Source organism: Mesoplodon mirus (genome assembly GCF_964341445.2).
Source record: "Mesoplodon mirus genome assembly, chromosome: 4".
Classification (NCBI taxonomy): Eukaryota; Metazoa; Chordata; class Mammalia; order Artiodactyla; family Ziphiidae; genus Mesoplodon; species Mesoplodon mirus.
In genome coordinates, this window is record NC_138979.1 from 38,328,690 (window position 1) to 38,349,368 (window position 20,679).

The 20,679-nt window shown below is 39.8% G+C and overlaps 2 protein-coding genes across 4 annotated transcripts in view; one reads left to right on the plus strand and one right to left on the minus strand.

The window, feature by feature from the left end:
- TICRR (TOPBP1 interacting checkpoint and replication regulator) overlaps nucleotides 1-20,090 on the minus strand; it is a 47,136-nt gene extending 27,046 nt beyond the window's left edge. For all 3 annotated transcript variants that reach the window (XM_082618330.1, XM_082618329.1, XM_082618328.1), the window contains exons 1-8: nucleotides 19,321-20,090; nucleotides 11,838-12,117; nucleotides 10,548-10,786; nucleotides 9,050-9,284; nucleotides 7,961-8,090; nucleotides 3,939-4,078; nucleotides 2,908-3,126; nucleotides 32-183 (exon numbers count right to left, since the gene is read on the minus strand). In XM_082618330.1, the coding sequence (XP_082474456.1) occupies nucleotides 32-183; nucleotides 2,908-3,126; nucleotides 3,939-4,078; nucleotides 7,961-8,090; nucleotides 9,050-9,284; nucleotides 10,548-10,786; nucleotides 11,838-12,117; nucleotides 19,321-19,983 (2,058 nt within the window). In that variant the 5' untranslated portion in view covers nucleotides 19,984-20,090. The remainder of the gene's footprint in view (nucleotides 1-31; nucleotides 184-2,907; nucleotides 3,127-3,938; nucleotides 4,079-7,960; nucleotides 8,091-9,049; nucleotides 9,285-10,547; nucleotides 10,787-11,837; nucleotides 12,118-19,320) is intronic.
- LOC309802634 (acyl-protein thioesterase 1-like) lies at nucleotides 13,534-14,566 on the plus strand. Its single transcript, XM_082618340.1, has one exon. The coding sequence runs from the start codon at nucleotides 13,609-13,611 to the stop codon at nucleotides 14,299-14,301; it is 693 nt and encodes a 230-aa protein (XP_082474466.1). The 5' UTR covers nucleotides 13,534-13,608; the 3' UTR covers nucleotides 14,302-14,566.
- Nucleotides 20,091-20,679: the final 589 nt, after the last annotated feature.

Genomic DNA, 20,679 nt, shown 5'->3' on the forward strand with positions numbered 1-20,679 from the left:
ATGACAAACAACAATATCCGGATTCCCTTACTTCTAATTCCTTGGTGCCTTTGGACTTTAGGAATGCTTTAATGTTTGAGATCATGTTCTGAGCACATGAATACAACACGATTTCTCCTGTGGCCACAGTCTTTTGGTAATTTTCATGTATGTAAGATAGTAGCTCCTCCTCAGTTTTAAAATCTGTGGGGAAAAAAAGTCAAATTGATCATCAGACCCAGCTGAAGTCATTGTATTGTTTAAGCCAGTGGTTATCAACTGGGAAGTTTTGCTGCCCAGGGACATCTGGCTATGTCTGGGTGGCAGTGACTAGTGGGGAGAGGGAGGGTACTACTGGCATCTAATGGGGTGGAGGCCAGGGATGCTGTTAAACATCTTATAGTTCATAGAGGATTATCTGGTCCAAAATGTCAAAAATGTTGAGGTTGAAAAGTTCAGAGTTAGTGACTAATTTTAAGGGTTTGCAAATCACATGTACATGTTATAAATTTAAGGATAACCAGTAATGGAGAAGAAATAAACTATACAACCTCCAAACTTAGCAGAAAGGAAAAAGATGCATAAAGAAAACTTGATTAATCCCATAGCCTGCTAGAGAGGCAAAACAACAATCGAAAGCACAAAATAAGACACTAAAATACACCCTAGCTTATCAGTAATCATAATAATTATAAATATTTATTTTACGAATACACTTGCTGGTTAAATAAAAGATAGAGGGCTTCCCTGGTGGCACAGTGGTTGAGAGTCCGCCTGCCGATGCAGGGGACACGGGTTCGTGCCCCGGACCGGGAAGATCCCACGTGCCGTGGAGCGGCTAGGCCCGTGAGCCATGGCTGATGGGCCTGCGCGTCCGGAGCCTGTGCTCTGCAACGGGAGAGGCCACGACAGTGAGAGGCCCGCGTACCGCAAAAAAATTATGCTGTTTACAAAAGACATACCCAAAACACATGACAAAGAAACAGTGGAAATAAAAGAATAGAGGTATAATCACAAGGAAAACATAAATGATTTTGTATAGACCTAAAAAGAAAGTCTCAAAATATATGATGCAAAAATTGGCAGAACTGCAAGGAAATTTAGACAAATCTACATAGTGGAAGACTATAATACAATCATCTCAGTTATATATTCTTTTAAGTAGAAAAAAATTAATAAGGATTTTGAATATTCAAATATTAAGATGAATATTTATGGAACCAAGTACCCCAAAATTAGAGAATACACATTATTTTCAAGTACACATGGAATATTAACAAAACAATCACATATTAGGCCATAGAGTTTCAACAAATATTAAAGATTCAATATCTTACAGAACACATTGTGCACAGTCCAAAAAAATTAAAAGCTAATTACAAAAATAAAACACTCCCTTCTATTACTGATGTCAGAAAATACTTAGATGTATCAATGAAAACAGAATATAGCAAACTTATATAATGCAGCTAAATTTATACCTAAAGGAAAATTTATAGACAAATTATCTTTTTAAAGAAAAATTTAAAACCAAATTAGCTAAGGGTCCAACACAAGAAATAACACAAAAGAGTAAATCCAAATAATAAAGAAGGCAATAATAAAGATAAAAACAGAAATGAATTAAGTAGGAAAAAAAGAAATGAGAGAGCAACAAAAACAAAGATGATTCAAGAAAATAAAGCAGAAATTCAAAATACTATTAAGAGATAAGGTTTAAGTTCAATTTTTCCATAAACATATCCAGTTATTCCTGCACCATCTGTTGAAGATTATCCTTGTCCTGTTGAATTGTTGGGGGCACTACTGTCAAATATCAATTTACCACTGTTGTGCAGGTCTATTTCTGGAAAGGATCTAGTCCAGAAATTATGCTAATGCCACATTGTCTTGCATTACTGTTAATTTTGCTCTCCCATCCACATTCTGGTATACCATACTAGCTCATCGAAGATGTGCTATCTCACTCAAACTGATTATCATCTATGATCCAGTATTCCACAGGAAAAGAAAATGTTTAAAGAAGCAGAAAACATTCATTCCAGAATTTTCGAAAGAACTCAAAGGTGACATCAAGTAATTATTGCCCAAAGTTCATAAGCTATTGTCACAATTACCCCACAGTACTGGCACTGTCAGTGTGAGCTAAGAATGTACCCTGAGAATGAGAAACATACTGTAATTCAATCCATTTTTAAAGAAGAAGAAAGAACAAATAGGAAAATAAAAGCTACTGGACTAAATTCGTCTGCCTGACTTTGAAAGACCTCAATAATCCAAGCCTAGATTATTCACGAACCTTTTCCTTTCTCTTCATTCACAAATGTATAAAACTTCTTTAACCACTTAACTTCTTTAACCACTTAAAGGGCCAAGACACAGCCCTTCTTTGTGACTTTGCTTATGCTAATCCTCCATCTAGCACACACTTCTTTTACCTTTCTGCTTTCTAAACTCTGCTCATTCTTCAAAGTCTAACCTGGGCTCCACTGGCTCCGTAAAAGCCTTCTCAGCCTGTTCTGCTCAAGACTGGACTTTCCCTTTCTTGACTCCTGAATGTAAAATGAACAAGTATTACTTTACTTCCAAAATGAACAAGTATTTACTTTCAAAATGAACAAGTATTTTCTGTTACAGTCTCTTGGCTCTGTTATGTATCCATTTCACCAATTTGTTGTGTATATGAATGTGTATATATATATATATATATATATATGTTCATTATTATTCTTTGTAGCTGGATCATAAATCTAAGGAGAGGAAATTATCTTATTATTTACTGTACTCCCTATAACACACTTGTGGACATACAGTAGATAGCCAATAAATGTTCATTAAGCGAGGGATATGATTAAAACTTAAAAATATGAGAGTACAGAAGAGTAAACATGAATTTAGATACCAAAATGCAATGGAACTGAGGAATACCTTTAGGTTTAGAACTTCTTAGTGTTCTTCCTTTGTTTTCCAATTTATCTGCTGTTCTTCCATTGGCTATCTTTTGGATCCCTTTCTCCCCAGCTGTGTCTGGACTGCCATCTGGATGTAACTTCTGAGCCTTTACATTCAGTCTTGCAACATTCAGCATCTTTAAGGAACGGCACATGGTATTCATCTTTTGCCTCACTGGAGTACGAGGGACACCTCCTACCAAAACGATGTCGTGGGAAGGAAAGTAAAGTAACTTTTACTTCTGTGGAATCAAGAACTACTTTAATCCAGATGAAATATTCTGTGAAGGAATATTGAAATGAAGTATATCCATTCAGAATGATCTGAATTAGGTAGTTCTTGCATCTCTTTCTACCTACAACACAGGGTAGAAAGAGCTCTTTTTTAAACTGAAGTTTAGGAACTAAATATCTCAAGGTGATTTTTACAACTAATGCCAAAGAGACAACAGACAAATGCCGAACTGACTCATTTTGGTGTTACCCAGTAGTCACAGAGTTGTGATGAAACTCTTTTGAAAGGCAATTAAGCAGTCTGCATCCAGAGCTCCCTTTTCCATGAATAACTTGTTCATGGAAACTTATACTAAGGAAATCACTCAAAGGTAAACCATATGCATGATGTACACTACAGTATTATTTATAATGGTAAAAACTGAAAACAATCTACATGTTCAACAACATAAGAAATTTGCAAATTTTGTTAAGCAATGAGGTAACTAAAAAAGCAAAGTAGCAGATAAACAAGTAATTATAAGCAGCACACAAAGTTGTATTTAAATTTCTGTTATAACTAAAAACAAAAATGGTTTAATTCATTAAGAAGGTAGGATTGTGGGAGATTCTTAAAATCACTATTGTACTAATATAATTACTTTCAAATATGAAATATAAGAACTTGTCCTTCTTTATTCAGTTACCATTTCAACTTCATTTTAAGGAATATCAATCTTTTAAAACACACAGTGTCAAAAAAGACTGTAAGAAACAGCCTTTCTATGTGCTTACGCTTCTTTTTGCTGTCTTCCTGATTGGACACAGTATATTCTTCACGAGACTTTCTCTGGTAGAGCTCAGAGAGGCAACGTGTCAATTCACTTTCAGTTTTGGAAGGCTCTTCCTTATTAGATGAGGCAGCCTGTAGTAACCTGTTAATAAGTCAAGATGTCTAGTACAAAGTTGAAATTCTGATTTTCCAAAATGCTTTAAAAACAAAGCAACAACAGTATTCATTACCCTTTTAAAAGCTAATCAAAAGATGTCTCCACAAGATGCCTTCACAAGTATTTTTTCTCAGGAGGGAAAATGTCCCTCTTCTCATTTATGATTTGTATAAATTCAGGGGCAGAAGCTACCTGTTCACAAAACCATTAATGTATTAATACATACAGTATTGACTTTTATTAATAAGATTCTTCATGTCCTAGGGTACATGTCTCATTATGGCAACTATTTCACTCACTTCTGGGCTTCCATAATTTTGACCCAGTTTCCATACATAAAAGTCAAGATGATGTAATACAGTGTAGTGAGTATCAGAATAACTTTTGAGTAATTGTTTCACACTCTAGTAAACTAATTTGGGATTGATAAGCAGGGAAAGAAATAGGGCAGGGGAGATGATTAGTTATTAACTGCTTTCCCTCCTACAGCTAAATACCAGTCACTAAGGAAATAATGAAAATAGCACAACTTTCAAAATGTATTATTTCTGGGGCTTCCCTGGTGGCACAGTGGTTGAGAGTCCGCCTGCCGATGCAGGGGACACGGGTTCGTGCCCCGGTCCAGGAGGATCCCACGTGCCGCGGAGCGGCTGGGCCCGTGAGCCATGGCCACTGAGCCTGCGCGTCCGGAGCCTATGCTCCGCAACGGGAGCAGCCACAACAGTGAGAGGCCCGCCTACCGCAAAAAAACAAAAAACAAACAAACAAAAAACCCCAAAATGTATTATTTCTATTTCATTATCTTCCATTATCTGATATCATCTGACTTAAAAGTAGCAGAAAGTTATGGTGTCATTAGTTGAATTAGTTCATACAAGCAGCAGGTCTGAAGCAGCCTAATTCTCCTAAGTGTGCTGGTATGCCCTTGAGCAGTGAGGAGGGTTGCTTTCTCCCCGTTAATTTACTGTAACTGCTTCAGATTTTTTAAAAATAAAATTAAGCATCATGGACACAGAGAAAGCCTCACCCAATTTCTTCCCATCCCTTCCTCCCAGAGGTATTCCTAGATTCGTGTGTACCTTATTTACAGAGACATACATATGTAACAAAACGAACAAACTGCTGTTTCATATGTTGTAAATCTTATGAAAATGGTATCATACAACACCATCCTTTGGCAATTTTGTTTGCACTCAACATATTTTTCACGTGGTGCTCTGGTTTATCCAGTTTTACTAATCTATGTATAATATTCTATTGTAAAACTATACTGTAATTTATTTATCCATTTCCCTGCTGAGAGTCTGCTAGTCCTTTCCACTGGAAATGAACATTCTAGCACAGCTCTCCTTGTGTTTGTGCAAAAATTTCTTCAGTACAGACACCTAGAAATAGAATTGCTGAGTGTCAGAGTATGTGAAGTTTCTGCTTTACTAGGAACATTGTTCTCTAAAATGGTTGTAACCACTTTACACTTCTACCATCTAAAATGTGCTCATTTCCCACATGCTAATTTTTGACAACCTAATAGGTGTAAAATAGAATCTGGTGGGTTTTTCCATGTTGTGGTTTTAATTTCCACTTGCCTACGCTGGGTATCTTTCCAAATTACTGCTCTGTTGGATTTCCTCATATGAATTGCTTGTTCACAATTTTTTAAAAAATTTATTTATTTTTGGCTGTGTTGGGTCTTTGTTGCTGCACGCAGGCTTCCTCTAGTTGCGGCAAGCGGGGGATACTCTTCGTTGCGGTGAGCAGTCTTCTCATTGCAGTGGCTTCTCTTGTTGCAGAGCATGGGCTCTAGGCGCACGGGCTTCAGTAGTTGTGGCTCATGGGCTCTAGAGCACAGGCTCAGCAGTTATGGCACACGGGCTTAGGTGCTCCACGGCATGTGGAATCTTCCTGGACTAGGGATCGAACCCATGTCCCCTGCATTGGCAGGTGGATTCTTAACCACTGCGCCACCAGGGATACCCCGCTTGTTCACATTCTTTGCCCGATTTTCTATTGGATTTCTTATTTTGAGGAGATCTGTACTAACTTGGATACTAATCCTTTGCTGGTTATATGGATTACAGCTACCCAAGTCTATGACTAGTCTTCATCATATAAACATTTTAAAATTCATTATAGTCATATATGTTCCACCATGGTTTGAATTTTTTAGGTCTTATTTGAGAAATCCACCCTTAGCCTAATCTTCTTCTCTAGTGTTTCTCCTTCTTACAATTTTAAAGTTTTTACTTTTCACGTTTGGTTTTTTCAGTTTATTTGGAATTTATCATTATGTCTGCTGTGAAGTAGAAATCTAATTTTTTATCTTTTTCTTCTGGATAGCCGATCAGCACCACCATTTACTGAATAGTCTATTCTTTCCCTGCTGCTTCTACTCCACTGGTCTATCTGTTGATCCTTGCACCGATACCACACAATGTTATTTACTACAGCCTTATGGTAAATTTTGCTATCTCATATGGGAAGGCGCACCTGTTATGCTCTTAGCCTTTTTGAGCTGTACCATGTCCATGAATCAGAAGACTCATTATTATAAGATGTCAATTCTTCCCAAATGGACCTATAAGCTCAATACACACTCAATCAAAAATCCTAGCAGGCTTTTTTTGGGTGTGTGGAAACAGGCTGATTCTAAAATTTACATGGAAATGCAAAGTGTCTAAAATAGCCAAAGCAATTCTGAGAAAAAAAAAGAACAAAGTTGAGAGGACACAGACTACCTGATTTCACTACTCAAGATAATGTGGTATTAACATAATTTCTGGACTAGACTCTTTCCAGAAATAGACCTGCACATTGGTGGTCAACTGATTTTGACAAAGGTGCCACAGTGATTGAGAAAAAGATTGTCTTAACAAATGGAGTTGGAACAACTGGGTATCTTTATGGGAAAAATAAACCTCAAATTTACTTCTTAATATTTTGAATTCCTGCCATATCTTTTACATTTCCAATATTATTTATGACTGCTCATACAAGTAGCTCAATCTTGCTATAGATTATTTTATTTGGCTTCTCAAAGAATCATCTTTTTTTTCTTGATTTCTATTTGATTTATTATTTTTATTATTGCCTTCTTTTTTTAATTTTTGGGTTTACTCTCTTGTATTAAGTGTGTCGGTCTCAGCTAATTGGTTTTTATTTTTTCTCTTCAAAAGATACTTTAAATTTCCCTTTAAGTATAAATTTAGCTGCATTATTCAAGTTTGCTATTTTCCTTTTTTATTGAGATTTAATACTAAATATTTTCTGACATCTATGAGTGTATTTTGTTTTTGTAATTAACTTTTTCTAAATTTTTAAATTTAGATAAAATTTAGATAAAATACACAACATAAATTTATCATCTTAATTTATCATCTTAATCACTCTTAAGTACAGAGTTCAGTGGTATTAAGTATATTCATAATACCATCATGTCCATCCATCTCCAGAATTCATCTTGTAAAACTGAAACTCTAGGGGCTTCCCTGGTGGCACAGTGCTTGAGAGTCCGCCTGCCAATGCAGGGGACACGGGTTCGTGCCCTGATCCGGGAAGATCCCACATGCCGCGGAGTGGCTAGGCCCGTGAGCCATGGCCACTGAGCCTGCACGTCTGGAGCCTGTGCTCCGCAACGGGAGAGGCCACAACAGTGAGAGGCCCGCGTACTGCAAAAAAAAAAAAACCAAAAAAAAAAAACCTGAAACTCTATACCCATTAAACAATATTCTCCATTTGTAATTAGTTTTTAATATTATTGGACTATACTCAGAAAAGGTGGTCTGTTAAAAACAACAACAACAAACTCACATGCAGATAACTGAGAGCTGACTTCAATAATCAATACCCAGAGAAAAAAATAAGTTTTACCAAAATGACTCCATCAAATTTGAACTGGCACCACTAAAGTTAGAGCAAGGAAACCACTTCTCCACAACAGAGGAATTCCAGGGAGCTGTGCGGCCAAGCTCCTGCTGGGCCCATTCTGGAGTAGGCGGAGCTACAGAAACAAAGGAGCAGAGATGGAAGAGGAAAAGAGGCATTAGAAGCAAAGCAGAGAATTCCAAGCACTTGCTCCTCCCTTGGACTGATTGCATTCTTCCAAAGACATAAAAAGCAGCATCATTAACAAATGTTCCTTCAGCTGCACCCCCACTCCCAACAGGCCTATGTTGTCTATGAAAAATGTGCAAACACGGGCTTCCTGAATGTTCCTCAAACACACCAGACACACAAACCTTGGCACTTACTGTTGCTTCTACAATGTTCTCTCCCTATCACTTCCTTCAAAGCCTTTGCTCAGATATCACTTTTTTAACAAGGTCTGTTTAAAATAACAACCCTCCTATCGTTTAACACTCCCCATTCCTTTTTCTCCGCTTTATAACTATAGCACTTAACTCTTTCAAACATACTATATAATTTCCTTATTTAATTTATTGCCTTGTCTCCCCTGACTAGATAAGTTTCTTAAGAACAGAGACCTTTGTCTATTTTGTTCTCTGATGTACTCCCAGCCCCTGGAACAGAGCCTGACATACAGCAGGCACTCAACAAATCTATTGAGTAAATATGAATGGAAGAAATATCAAATTGATTATATTTATATCTATCTAGCATAAATAAGGTTTGTATCATATCAGTAACAGTGCAACAAAGTGGAAGGAAGACAGAATCATAACAGTTTTACATGTAGTCTTTATTAAACATATTAAAAACCAGGTTTCCTCTTATACCTTCAATTTCAAACTGGTTTCACAGAGCCTTTGGCCTCCTCAGAAGTGACTCAGGATTTCTATAAATAATGATTTAAACTGCCAGAAATATTGTAGCCTACTTTTATCTATTTTATAACAGATATTGGGCTCTACTAAGAGCACATTGAAAAAAAGTTATGTTGCTAGAAAAGATGGTATACCACTAACCTAGAGTATGGTAGTTATTGCTTCAGAAGCTTACCTGAGGTAGCAGGATCTTCAGGTGAATTGTGAATCTGATTCAATACACCATCCACAACCTCAGAAAAAAGGGAAGCTGAAGCCTGGGGGCTCTCTGCCACAACCGTTTGGAGAAAATGTCTTTGAAATTCAGTCTCCTTGGTGTGGAACACAGTGAGAATTGTAGCACTGGCAGAGAAGGGGGAAATAACTCCAGTGATGGGGGGCCAGCCTTCACCAGGGTCCACACTGGTAACCTACATAAGAAGATCTAATTAGTTGGGAATATTGTTGACATATGTCTAAAAAGGCATGTAGTTTAGTAAAAGACAGAATGATCGTTTCATCCAATGATTAATATAAAGAGAAAACTGGAAAAGACAGACTTCATGGATATTAGTGCTAGAACTGAACTTACTGATCATCTAATCCTAATCCCTCAATTTACAGATAAGAAAAACCTAAGGTTATTAGGAATATTTACTAAGCACTTATTATGTACTTATTATAACTCACTGGATTTCCATAACCACTCTGAAGTAAAAATGATTATTATCGGAACTTCCCTGGGGGTCCAGTGGTTAAGACTCTGTGTTTCCACTGCAGGGGGCATGGGTTCGATCCCTGGTTGGGGAACTAAGATCCTGCATGCCATGAGGCACAGCAAAAAAAAAAAAAAAGATTATCCCCATTTTATAGAGGAGGAATTAAGGTTGAGGGATAAGCAACCTGTTTGTCACCCAGTTAATAAGAGGCAGAAGCCAAGAGTGTATGAATTTGAAACCCATGCTCTTAACCAGGAATCAATTCTACCACTTAAGGGGATTTATTCAGATCACATGGTGGGCAGCAGAGCTGAGATCTAATCCAGGTCACCTGACGCCCTGACTCCAGTGCTCTGTCAGAGCACATAACTCTTAGAACAACATCTGTCCAAATGACTACTCAGTTTTTCTCTGGAATGTTTTACAGTGGAATCCAGAAGATAAAAGCTTTCTGAGCTTACAAAAGCAAAAGACAAAGTAAGGTAAGGAATTATTGGTAGTTAAAAAATTAGCATCACCTTTATATCAAATCTGGGTATGTATGTATTCCTTTTCAGAAGACATTACTAAATTTGTATAACTACTGGACACTAGTATATCTAATTTTACAACGTAGGGTTTTTTAAAAAAATGAAATATATTTATTACGTAAAAGTAATAAATACATAATGCAACATTTAAAAAATGAGAAACCACCCATCACTTCACTGCCCTAATATAATCATTCCATTTGGCCTACTGCCTCTTCCCTATGTGAATATAATTTGGTTTAATTGGATTCAAGGTACATGCAATTTTTATAAGCTGTTTCGTCATTAATGAGCATTGTCACGATGCTATAATACTTGCAAAAATATCATCTGTTTCACTGAGACTGTACTATGTAGGCACTCCTTGGCTTTTCATAAATGCACTTATTTCACTTTACCAGTGTGTTATTAGACCAGAATAACTTGCCACGTGGAAGATACCTACCAGATGTAACTCTTCAGCAGTCAGCCTGTTTACCAGCTGCTGAAATAACATCCTTTGGGTTGATCTGTTACCCTCTGGACTTTGTAGCATCCAGCTATCAGTGCCCAAAGTGCAGCTTGTTGGGAGGGACCACTGGGTCACTGTGCCTTTTAGAAAAATTCTGACTGGTTTCTGAAAATGTCTCTGATGCATGGCCAAGGGTTCTAGAGTAACTGTCCATGTTTCTTGAATCTCTTTGCCTGTTAGAAATAAAGAATATTGAAATTCTAATATAAGAAGTAGCTCCTAATAAGAGATTTAATAGTAAGAAAAACAAATTAGATTGCCAGCCGAGGTACTAGTATTGTCACTTAGTTCACACTTCAACCCTCATTCTACTGCTATCATAGTAAGTTCGTTCAGTTCTATAGGAAACGCTGTATATGACTGGAATTACAATGGTGTGACTTGACTTCAGAACTTCTCAATAATTATGACTTAGAAATAAGTGTTCAAGCAATACACACACACAAAACCCACTGCTTCTTAAATCCATAAAATACAGTGCATCCTATCTTACGAGTTTAAATTCTAAAGACCATGTAAGACAAAACTGCTTTCCATGAAGAGAGGTGAGGTTCCCTTAACATCTTTCTTTCACTACCAAGCAGTGTTTCCCCGGCTTTAGTAAAATCCTGGCTGAAAGTTTCAAAACTACTCTTGAAATTTCCTTAAATTGTCCATAGTGTATAATATAGTTTTATGTACATATCTGTATATGGTATTATTTATGTGACTACATAATGATTCAGAAATTAGATTCACTATATAGCAAATCATATGATAAAGCAAATTTATGAAGATTCCAACATGTTGGCTCTTCCTGGTACCAGGCACCATTTTCTGCTTCAGTTGACTAATTTGTTATTTCTTCTCTGAGTCAATCACTGATTTTCTATGATCTTCAATTTATCAATCTCTTTTATGAAGCAGTGAAACCTTACTACCCATTTGCTTGGGCACCTGAACAATATTATCCTTCTTTGCAAAAAGTTGGGAAACTCTTTAATAACATTCACTTGTCCTTTTTACATGGGCTTACAGTTGTACCAAACTTCAGTCCTTTCCTGTGGTATCTCTGATTTTGCTTAGATATCTTTCAATGACAAGCGTTAATGGAGTGCCTAGGCTGCTGGAAATTCTAAATTCTAAAGAATTCATGGGCCTGCCTTGCAGAAATGAATGAAACCCAGACCAACCACCCCATCACCACTCCTCCCCCGCCCCCGGCCCCAAGTATTAGTTGCTTACCTTCAACAGGGAAAAATAATGTTCCTTCCACCCGTGGAAATGAGGCTTCATACTCAGGAGAATTATAGAGCAAACAGTTTAAAGTGGAATCAGTTGGCAGAGTTGAAATCCATGAAGAGAGGTGAGGTTCCCTTGACAGCTTTCTTTCACTACCAAGCAGTGTTTCCCCAGCTTTAGTAAAATCCTGGCTGAAAGTTTCAAATGGCAAGACAGTGCCTCCTACATGGTGGAGCAGTTCACATACTGTCCAGTACCCAAGGTGGTCCGGAGATTCCCACAACTAAAATAAAAATTACAAAGAATCTTGGGTTATTGTAAGTTAGGCATTCATAAAGCTAAGGGAAATCAGGAGAAAGTAAAGTTGATATGTACATTAAAGGATCAAATTACACAATTAATGTATTTGTTGAACCAAACACAAATAATGGCCAGCATCCCATTACTTGCATAACTGCTATATAATATGCCTTCAAGAAAGCACCTATTTAGAGAAAATAGCACTTCAATTCTATCTTCTGTCAAGGAACAGAAGTGATGCAACTCACGAGGGATAAATCATAAAACGTTAGAAGGAATGCAAAGTCATTACACATTAATAAAAAAAATCATGTCCTCCACAACACAACAGCGGCCAAGTGTCACAGGAGAGAGGCAGGAGCACCTCCCTTAGAGGGTGATCACCACAGACTCACCCACCCTGCCTGCACCCACGTGTCTGTGTGGAGACCAAACAGGTCTTCTCAGTTCTATCTTCAGTGAAAATCACTAAAGTCTGGACTCTTACTGCAGCTTACAGTCTGTGCTCTGCCTCCAATCTTTCCTTTGTTTTAAGAAGTATTCTTCGAAACTACGTATCCGACCATGCTACTTCTGTAAAAACTCTGAAGGGCTTCCCACTGCCCTACAGTATAGCCATAAAGCCCTTTACAACCCAGCTCTAAACAATATTTCCAAACACATTAATCTTCCCTCACCCATCCCTACCTTCCAGGCACACTGAACCATTTGCTGTTTGCTGAACATGCCACATTTTACAATGCTTCCATGTTTTTGCTGGTTCTGTTTGCGGTGTATTCCCCTTCCATCTTCACCAACTGGATGCTTATTATACTGCATTATCTAGCTCAAACCCTGCTGTCTCTGTAAAAGCCATTCCTCACTCCTTCACACATAGCTGATTCTTCATCCAACCTTCTTTCAGCTAACTTTTATTGAGCAACCTTTATGTGCCATTGAGATAGGCTGGGACATGGGACCCTTTACTGGAGTGCTTACACCTGGACAAACGAATACAAAGAAACTATAAGGGACTAAAAATAATTGCATGCAGTCAGGGCAATTATGAACAATAGGACACAAAAAGGCCACAAATCAACTGCCATTTCTGAGGCGCTGAGAGCAAAAGCAGAGTGCTGAGCATGATCCCTGCACACAGCACGAAGGGGGTACACAGACCACCTAAGCTGCACCTCCTGCCCAGCCCACCAAACTGCTCCTACTACACCCCCATTTAAGGAACCAGGCCCCCACCCGTCTCTGGGGAGTAGGGAGGGCCCGTTTCTTGTTCTTGCCCCCTTGTGCAGCACGAGTCCCAGTAAAGCCTTGCCTGAATTTCTCATCTGGCCTCATATCAATTTCTATTGATTAAAGAGTCCAAGGGCCTGAGCGCGCGCCCGTGGGCGGGCCGGACTCGGCGCTCGCACCCCCTTGGACTGTGGCCCGGCGCCCGCTCCGCCTTCCGCTTCCGACGCGCGGTCGGTGGAGCCGTTGTATGTGCGGCAATAACATGTCGGCCCCGCTGCCTGCCATCGTGCCCGCCGTCCGGAAGGCCACCGCCGTGGTGATTTTCCTTCATGGATTGGGAGACACAGGGCATGGGTGGGCAGAAGCCTTTGCGGGTATCAGAAGCACCCACATCAAATACATCTGCCCGCATGCACCGGTTATGCCTGTAACATTAAATATGAACATGGCCATGCCTTCTTGGTTTGACATTATTGGGCTTTCACCAGATTCACAGGAAGATGAAACTGGAATTAAACAGGCAGCAGAAACTGTAAAAGCTTTGCTAGACCAAGAGGTGAAGAATGGCATTCCTTCTAACAGAATTATTTTGGGAGGATTTTCTCAGGGAGGAGCTTTCTCTCTGTACACAGCACTGACCACACAGCAGAAGCTGGCCAGTGTCGCCGCTCTCAGCTGCTGGCTGTCCCTGCGGGCTTCCTTTCCACAGGGTCCTATCAGTGGCGTGAATAGAGACATTTCTATTCTTCAGTGCCATGGAGATTTGGATCCTTTAGTTCCCCTAATGTTTGGTTCTCTTACTGCTGAAAGGCTAAAGACATTGGTAAATCCAACCAATGTAACCTTCAAAACCTATGGAGGCATGATGCACAGTTCATGTCAACAGGAAATGATGGATGTCAAGCAGTTCATCGATAAACTCCTACCTCCCATGGATTGACGTCACTGAGAGGCCGTGTGGAGAAGCGCACACCAGCAGCGTCGTCGTAGAGTATAAAGTTTTTTCTGCGCCCGATCTTGAAACCTCTGATGTTTGCAGTGTTAAAATGTTTTGCAAATACACACCAATGACACAGACTAAATAAATCTCCTCGTGGGAAATTTATGATCTTTTAAGTTTCTATGTATGTATTTGTATAACATGATCCAGAATATATTAGTATTAAAATAGGTGAAGCAGCTAGCTTCTTTCTCTCCTATGTAATTCAGCAAAATAGTAAAATACTGTAACCAGATTTTTTTATTACATCACTTGAAAATTATTAGTATGCTTAATGAAAACTTGTTCAGGTATAAATGAGCAGTTAAGACATAAAAAGTCTATGCGTGCTGTGACTTAAGACTCTGGACTTATTCCCAAAGTACTTAGTCACCATGCAGTATCTGTATTTTTATATATGTGTTCATATGTACTTAATGATTATAATGCGTAATAAGAATGAGGTGTTATTACATTATCCCTCATAATAGGGATAAGGCTTCCAAGTGTCAATAAAAGGAAACATTGCCGTCTTCAATTAACGGCCCTTTTATTTTGGGGACCAGGTTTTTCTTTCCTGAATATAATTTCTATTTAATACTCTTTTTTCCTCTCTAGAAAAGAAATGTGTTCTTTCTTCTTTTTTATCCTTCATAACAGAGCAAATATTGCCTACTTGCCATGGACATCTGCTGTCAATATGTGCTGTAATTTGACATTCTGAATCACAGACATGACGGCACTGAAAGTGTATTTGTACTTGTAGAAAGAAGCCAGACATCCCTTCAAAGTTTCTACACTACTTCTGAAACTGTACCTTTGTCTGCAGTTTAGGCCTGCAGAGTTACTCGAATCTTCAGTCCAGGTAACGAGAATAATTCTGTGGTTGTATTTTTCTGTAATTAGCTGAAAGAATAATTAGGTCATATTCTAGTATGTTCTGAAATATTTAAGACTGATCTTACAAACTGTAATTTCTAAGATGATTTGTTCTAAGATGATTCTCCTCACAGCATAGAGTTTTAGTTTACTTATTTTGCACATATGTTCGAAACCGATTGCTGTAGGAAATGAACAATCCATTTGAAAAATTTGCTTTACTTTTATCTGCCAGTGGACTTATTTGAAATTTTCACTGCAGTCAGGGAGGATCTTTTTAAGTTAGTTTCTGTGCAAACATAAAAGTAGCAATTATTTGATTTTAAATAGATTTTTCAGATTATTGGTTAACATTATTTGAAAACAAGTTTATGGGTAATAAAAGTTAGTCAGAACTCAATACATATGGTGTAGTTACCATCCAGTTTAATATGTAGCAAAAATATATGCCTGATGTTTCTAAGCTGTTGTTAATTTTTCTGCTGTATTCCAACTGACTAGAACACCGTTAGGAACGCATCTTTATAAATGGGTGCTACTTGATGATGGAAATGATTTCGTATGGACAGTGTAGGATGTTAATAATGAAGCCATATGTTTATGTCTGGATTTACAGTTTTTAAACAATCATTTACTAAGTCATTTTGCTTTTATCTTGAAGAATATAAACTGTTGTTTCACGTACACAAATCAGCAAGATCTAATTTATGGCAAGAAATATTCCATTGAAATGTGCTGTAACATGGGAAAATGTAAATCTTTTTCACGGTTTCTATCAATGTGAAATAAAATGTAATTCTGAAAACAACAACAACAAAATAAATAAATAAATAAATACAGAGTCCAAGGACCCAGGATGATAATACCATGAACTAGCAAGACATAGTCCCTGTCTTCTATGATCTTAAAGTCAAGGGTGGGGTGAGTAAAAAAGCAATAACATGAAATATTTAGCTCAGAATCACAATATACCATGACAATATGCAGGTACTATGGGAACATAAAGGCGCACCTACCCTAGAATACGTTGATCATGCTGCTTTGCCTACTCCACAGGTGAGCTGACAACTGTGAACCACAAATTGCTATGTGAATGTGAAAAATTAGAACTAGAAGGGTCTTCTAGGTCCTCTCCAAACTTTCCATTATATTGAAGTTCAAAGGGTGCCCAAGTCCACAGCAAGGCAATGACAGTCCAGTCTAAGAACCCACGACTCTCTTGGATAGTGCTTCTAAAATGAGGATCGTGATCCTGATGAACTTGGATGGACCCTATGATGAATCAACTGAATGGTTTAAGATCAGTGTTAAAGAAAAAAACCAGGAAAGAAAGTATCAGAGCACAACAGAAACTATCACATGTAGTGAAGATAAGCAATGTACTGCCAAGCTTTTGTTTTGGTTATGCCTATCAGTTTGGAAAATGCTGTGATAGATTAATCAATTAGTATTTGATGTTACCACCCATATATCCACACCTGTGCTCACTGCTAAGGGGGAGAATGGTAAACCAGTTCAGGTATCATAGATCCTGATTAGGATTTTCTGCCAAAGGGAAACAAAAAATTTGTTGAAATTATTTCAGTCAGAGGACCAGCCAGGAAAAAAAATTGCTTGGCAAATGAAAAGTAAAACTTTAAAAGGAGCTGAAAAGGACATTAGCTTTGATTAAAAATATATGAACATGATAAAAAAAAACCCACAACCAGTATATAGATTATGGCTACATTTTTCATTTTTATGTACATTATGGGCTAAGTAACAGACAAGTCCTAGTGGTAGTTTCAACTTTAGGGATTTATAAATGTCCACAAGACTATAAGCTCCAAGACAGCAGGGACCACATCTGTCTGGCTCACTAATGGTGCACCCAGTACTCAGCATACCTCGCAGTTGGTTCAACAACAGATATGTATTGAGTAAATCAGAGGCATAAAGTGGAAAATGTGAGAGAGGTTTCTTATGCTCCCTTCTATCCTCTATCTTTGCAAGAGTTCCGTGTGCTTGGATTCCCTCCTCCCTGAGTCTGTTTCTCCCAGTCTTACTTCCCAGACTGTAAGCTCCACATGACAGACCCTGGAATTTCTCTTCTCTTCTCTCTACCCTCATAGTGAGAGCTCCCCAAGGACAGAACCTAAGTCTCCCTTTTGCCTCCACAGTGCGGCTAGGCAGAGGCTTTTGAACAGGAAAAGACAGATCTACACCAGAAAAAAAATTCCAGAAAAGCTTATCTGATGGGCTTTTTCTTATGGGAAACAACATAACAGATGTAAGAAGCCTCAGAGAAGACCCATCTCCACAGATAATGGGATGTGTGAACTGGAAGAATCTTTAAAAAGATCCTGTCAACCTACTTATTTTAATGCCATTCAGAAAAGAGAAAAAGAATCTCCAAGCCCAATCTGCTAAGACTTATTTCTAGCCAGTATTTGATAAAATACAATTCCAGCATAAAGTCTTCGATGTGATTTAATATCAACTATCCCAAATCTAGCCCTTATGTGTTGTGTATTGTGTCCAACACTTGATTTGCTGCCTTAAACAAACTAAGTTTTAGGATTCCATTTTCTCCGTCAATGTTTACCATTCCCTTAAACACTTTTGCCTTTTCCTTTTCTTTTGACCAGCCACTGCTGCCTTACGTTTCATTTGCTGTCTTCCTTGGGCTTTGCATGTGAAAGCAATTTGGAAATTTTAACCCACTATATCATTACTTGTGTTAAGTATCTGCTCATTTCCCATTTGCAACCTTGCAATTTAACCCACCCCTACTTTAGTGACATATGTTTCCAACAGATGCAATCACACCTTTCACCTGGTTAAGCCACTTTCCCAACAGTCAGAACAAAATCCGAATTTATTACCTTGGCCCTACAGATATGCCTCTGCTACCTTCTAACTTCCTCTCCTACTGTGCTTACCCTTGCCTACTAAGGTTTCAGCATTCCTTGCCTTTTTGTTTCTGAAACAAACTAGGCTCATTTCCAGCTCAGATCTTTACACTGGCTCTTCTCTTTGCCTGGAATGTTCTTGCCCAACCTTCGCTATCCTCCTCCTTCACCATTCAGTTCTCTGTTCAAAAAGGCCTTCCCTGACTACGACCCTATTTACCCCTATTTACAACTGTCTCCTGCTTCTACTTCCTCTGCCCCACCGTCAGCCCCTTACTCAGCTTTATTTTCTTGAGAACATTATTTGAAATCCTATCACTTGTTTATCTGTTTAATCTGTTAAACATACCTGTCTAATATATCTTCCCCCAGAAGGTAAACTCTCCTTTGCTGACCACCGCATCCCCAGCGGCTACAACAATGTAGTCGGTACTCAATGTAGCGGCTCCTCAAATCAAGTTATTTATTGACAAAGTGAAGTGACAGGAAGAAAATGATGGAGGTAGAAATTTATACTTATCACTGGAGCGGGGGCTCCACTGCCTCAACGAAAATTCAAATTAGCCATTTAGGACTGTAAGTACATAAGAATTTGTTCATTTGGTCAACAAATATTTTCTGAACACCTATAACAAGCAACGACACATCTGCACGAGATACAGAGATGTGTGTGCCTGCCTCTGAGGTTATTTCTAGGCTAGATGGAAGGTGAGGGACTGCATGACTGGAACATATAATGGAGAAAGGGTAAGTGCCACAAAAGTGTTTGGAAATTCAGAAGTTGAGATTGAGTAGTTGCCATGTGGGCAAAGGCCCTAAAGAATGAGTGTGATTTAAACTGGCACAGAAGAGAGAGCAGTGGCGTTTCACTGCTAAGACAAAACAAGCCGTCAAGGCCCGCTGGCCAATTAAACTGTTTCAACAGCCTGGAATAAGGGTCGTGTGTAGGAAAGATTAAGTCTGGGAAGACAGATAGGGCCCAAATTGTGAAGGACCTCAAACGCGTTGACTCAGTAGGTACCGAGGACCTACCTATCCCGTTGTGATGAATGTCCCTCTTTGTGACCCCAGAACTTTCCTTCTGAAGGGACACCTGTTGGTCATGTTAGTCTCATTCTGGGTCCACGGGCTGCTCTGCAGACGCTGTCAAGTTCTGGTTCATCAGCACCAGCACCACGTACTAAAATCTGAGTTCGCTGTGTAATCTTACCTTAGGCCACTCGGTGGTATCCACCCAGTACAAGGTGATTTTTCGGGTTATCATGACTTCCTGGACTCTCTTGGGCAGCAACTTGTCCATCACCTGCTTAGGAGTAGGCGGCAGGCGCTGGGCCTGGGCCTCGCACCCGGACACGAACTGCAGCAGCTCCCTCTGCGAATGCGGACAGGGGGCTAGGAGGAAGACGGCGTTCACAAAGCCGCCGAGCGCAGACTGGGCCTCCTTGGCCTCGCCCTCCACGTCCAGCAGTCTCCTCCCGCTGCTACGCAGAATCGGCTTCGTGGGCGATGTGATCTCGGGCCGGTCCCACTGATAGTCTAGCAGCGTCTCCATAAGGGCACTGTGCGTGTGGGTGGCCCTGGGCGCCGGGCCCGGCAGGTGGGCGCCGTGGGCGCCATCCCCGAGCCTGGCCTCCAGCTCCTCCTCAAAGTCCTCCCAGGAGCGGACCCCCAGCTCGCGGAAGTCAGACACGCGGGAAGGGCGGCTCCGCGCACCCTGAGAGTCAAAGAACCTGAAGGCCCAGCGGACCCTGGCCAGGCCGAACCGGCAACTCAGGTACGTGAGGAGGCGCAGGGCGACCCGCCGGACCGGGCTCTCACCAGCGGCGCCTCCCGCTGTGTCCAGCAGCAGCATTACGTTGTGACAGCAGGCCATGTCGGCCGCGCAGCCGCCTCAGGGTTAGAGCCGGGGCCGGCGCCGCTCTCTCCTAGGCCCTGTCTTCAAAGAACCAGCGCCTTTCTCTGCTTCTCTCTGGAACCCTGGTCGAAAGCCTCCCGCGCTCTCCAAGGGCTGCTGGCATTGGCGGAGCTAACCCCCAAGGTCAGCTCCCATTGGTCGCTTGCCTTACGTAAGTTACGTGAGCAACTTTCACCCTTGGCGCTGATTGGGAGGATGATGGAGAAGAGCCCTGCTTGATTGGTGGACTGAGGGACGGCGGGCGGGACTCTGTGCTCCGGGAGAAACTTAACGTTCATTGGCCTGGGCCTTCATTTTAAAATTTAAAGAGGTGGCGCTGGGGGCCTGTGGCTTTAAGTTTCTCTTTTCCGAAGGAGGACTGGGTCCGTGCGATTGTACTGGGAGAGGTTTACTAAGACCTTGAAAACAGTAGGGGAAGAGAATTTGGGATGGTTTAAATCGACCTGGTTTAAAGCCACCCTAGACTTTCTATGGAGCGGGATCTGATGGCGAAGACTTAAATTTTCTGTAATTTAAGAAAAAAATATTAAAAATTATAAGTTCACTTCCTTTGTCCTAGTAATTTCTAAGCGTTTCTCTTGAAGAAGGTAATCGAAGATCAGGATAAAAGTTTAATTTGAGAAAAAAGGAAACAGCTTGGGAATGATTAAATAA

What these genes read in the sequence shown, in the direction of transcription:
- LOC309802634 (XM_082618340.1), top strand. Translation starts at nt 13,609, where the DNA reads ATGTGCGGCAATAACATGTCGGCCCCGCTGCCTGCCATCGTGCCCGCC.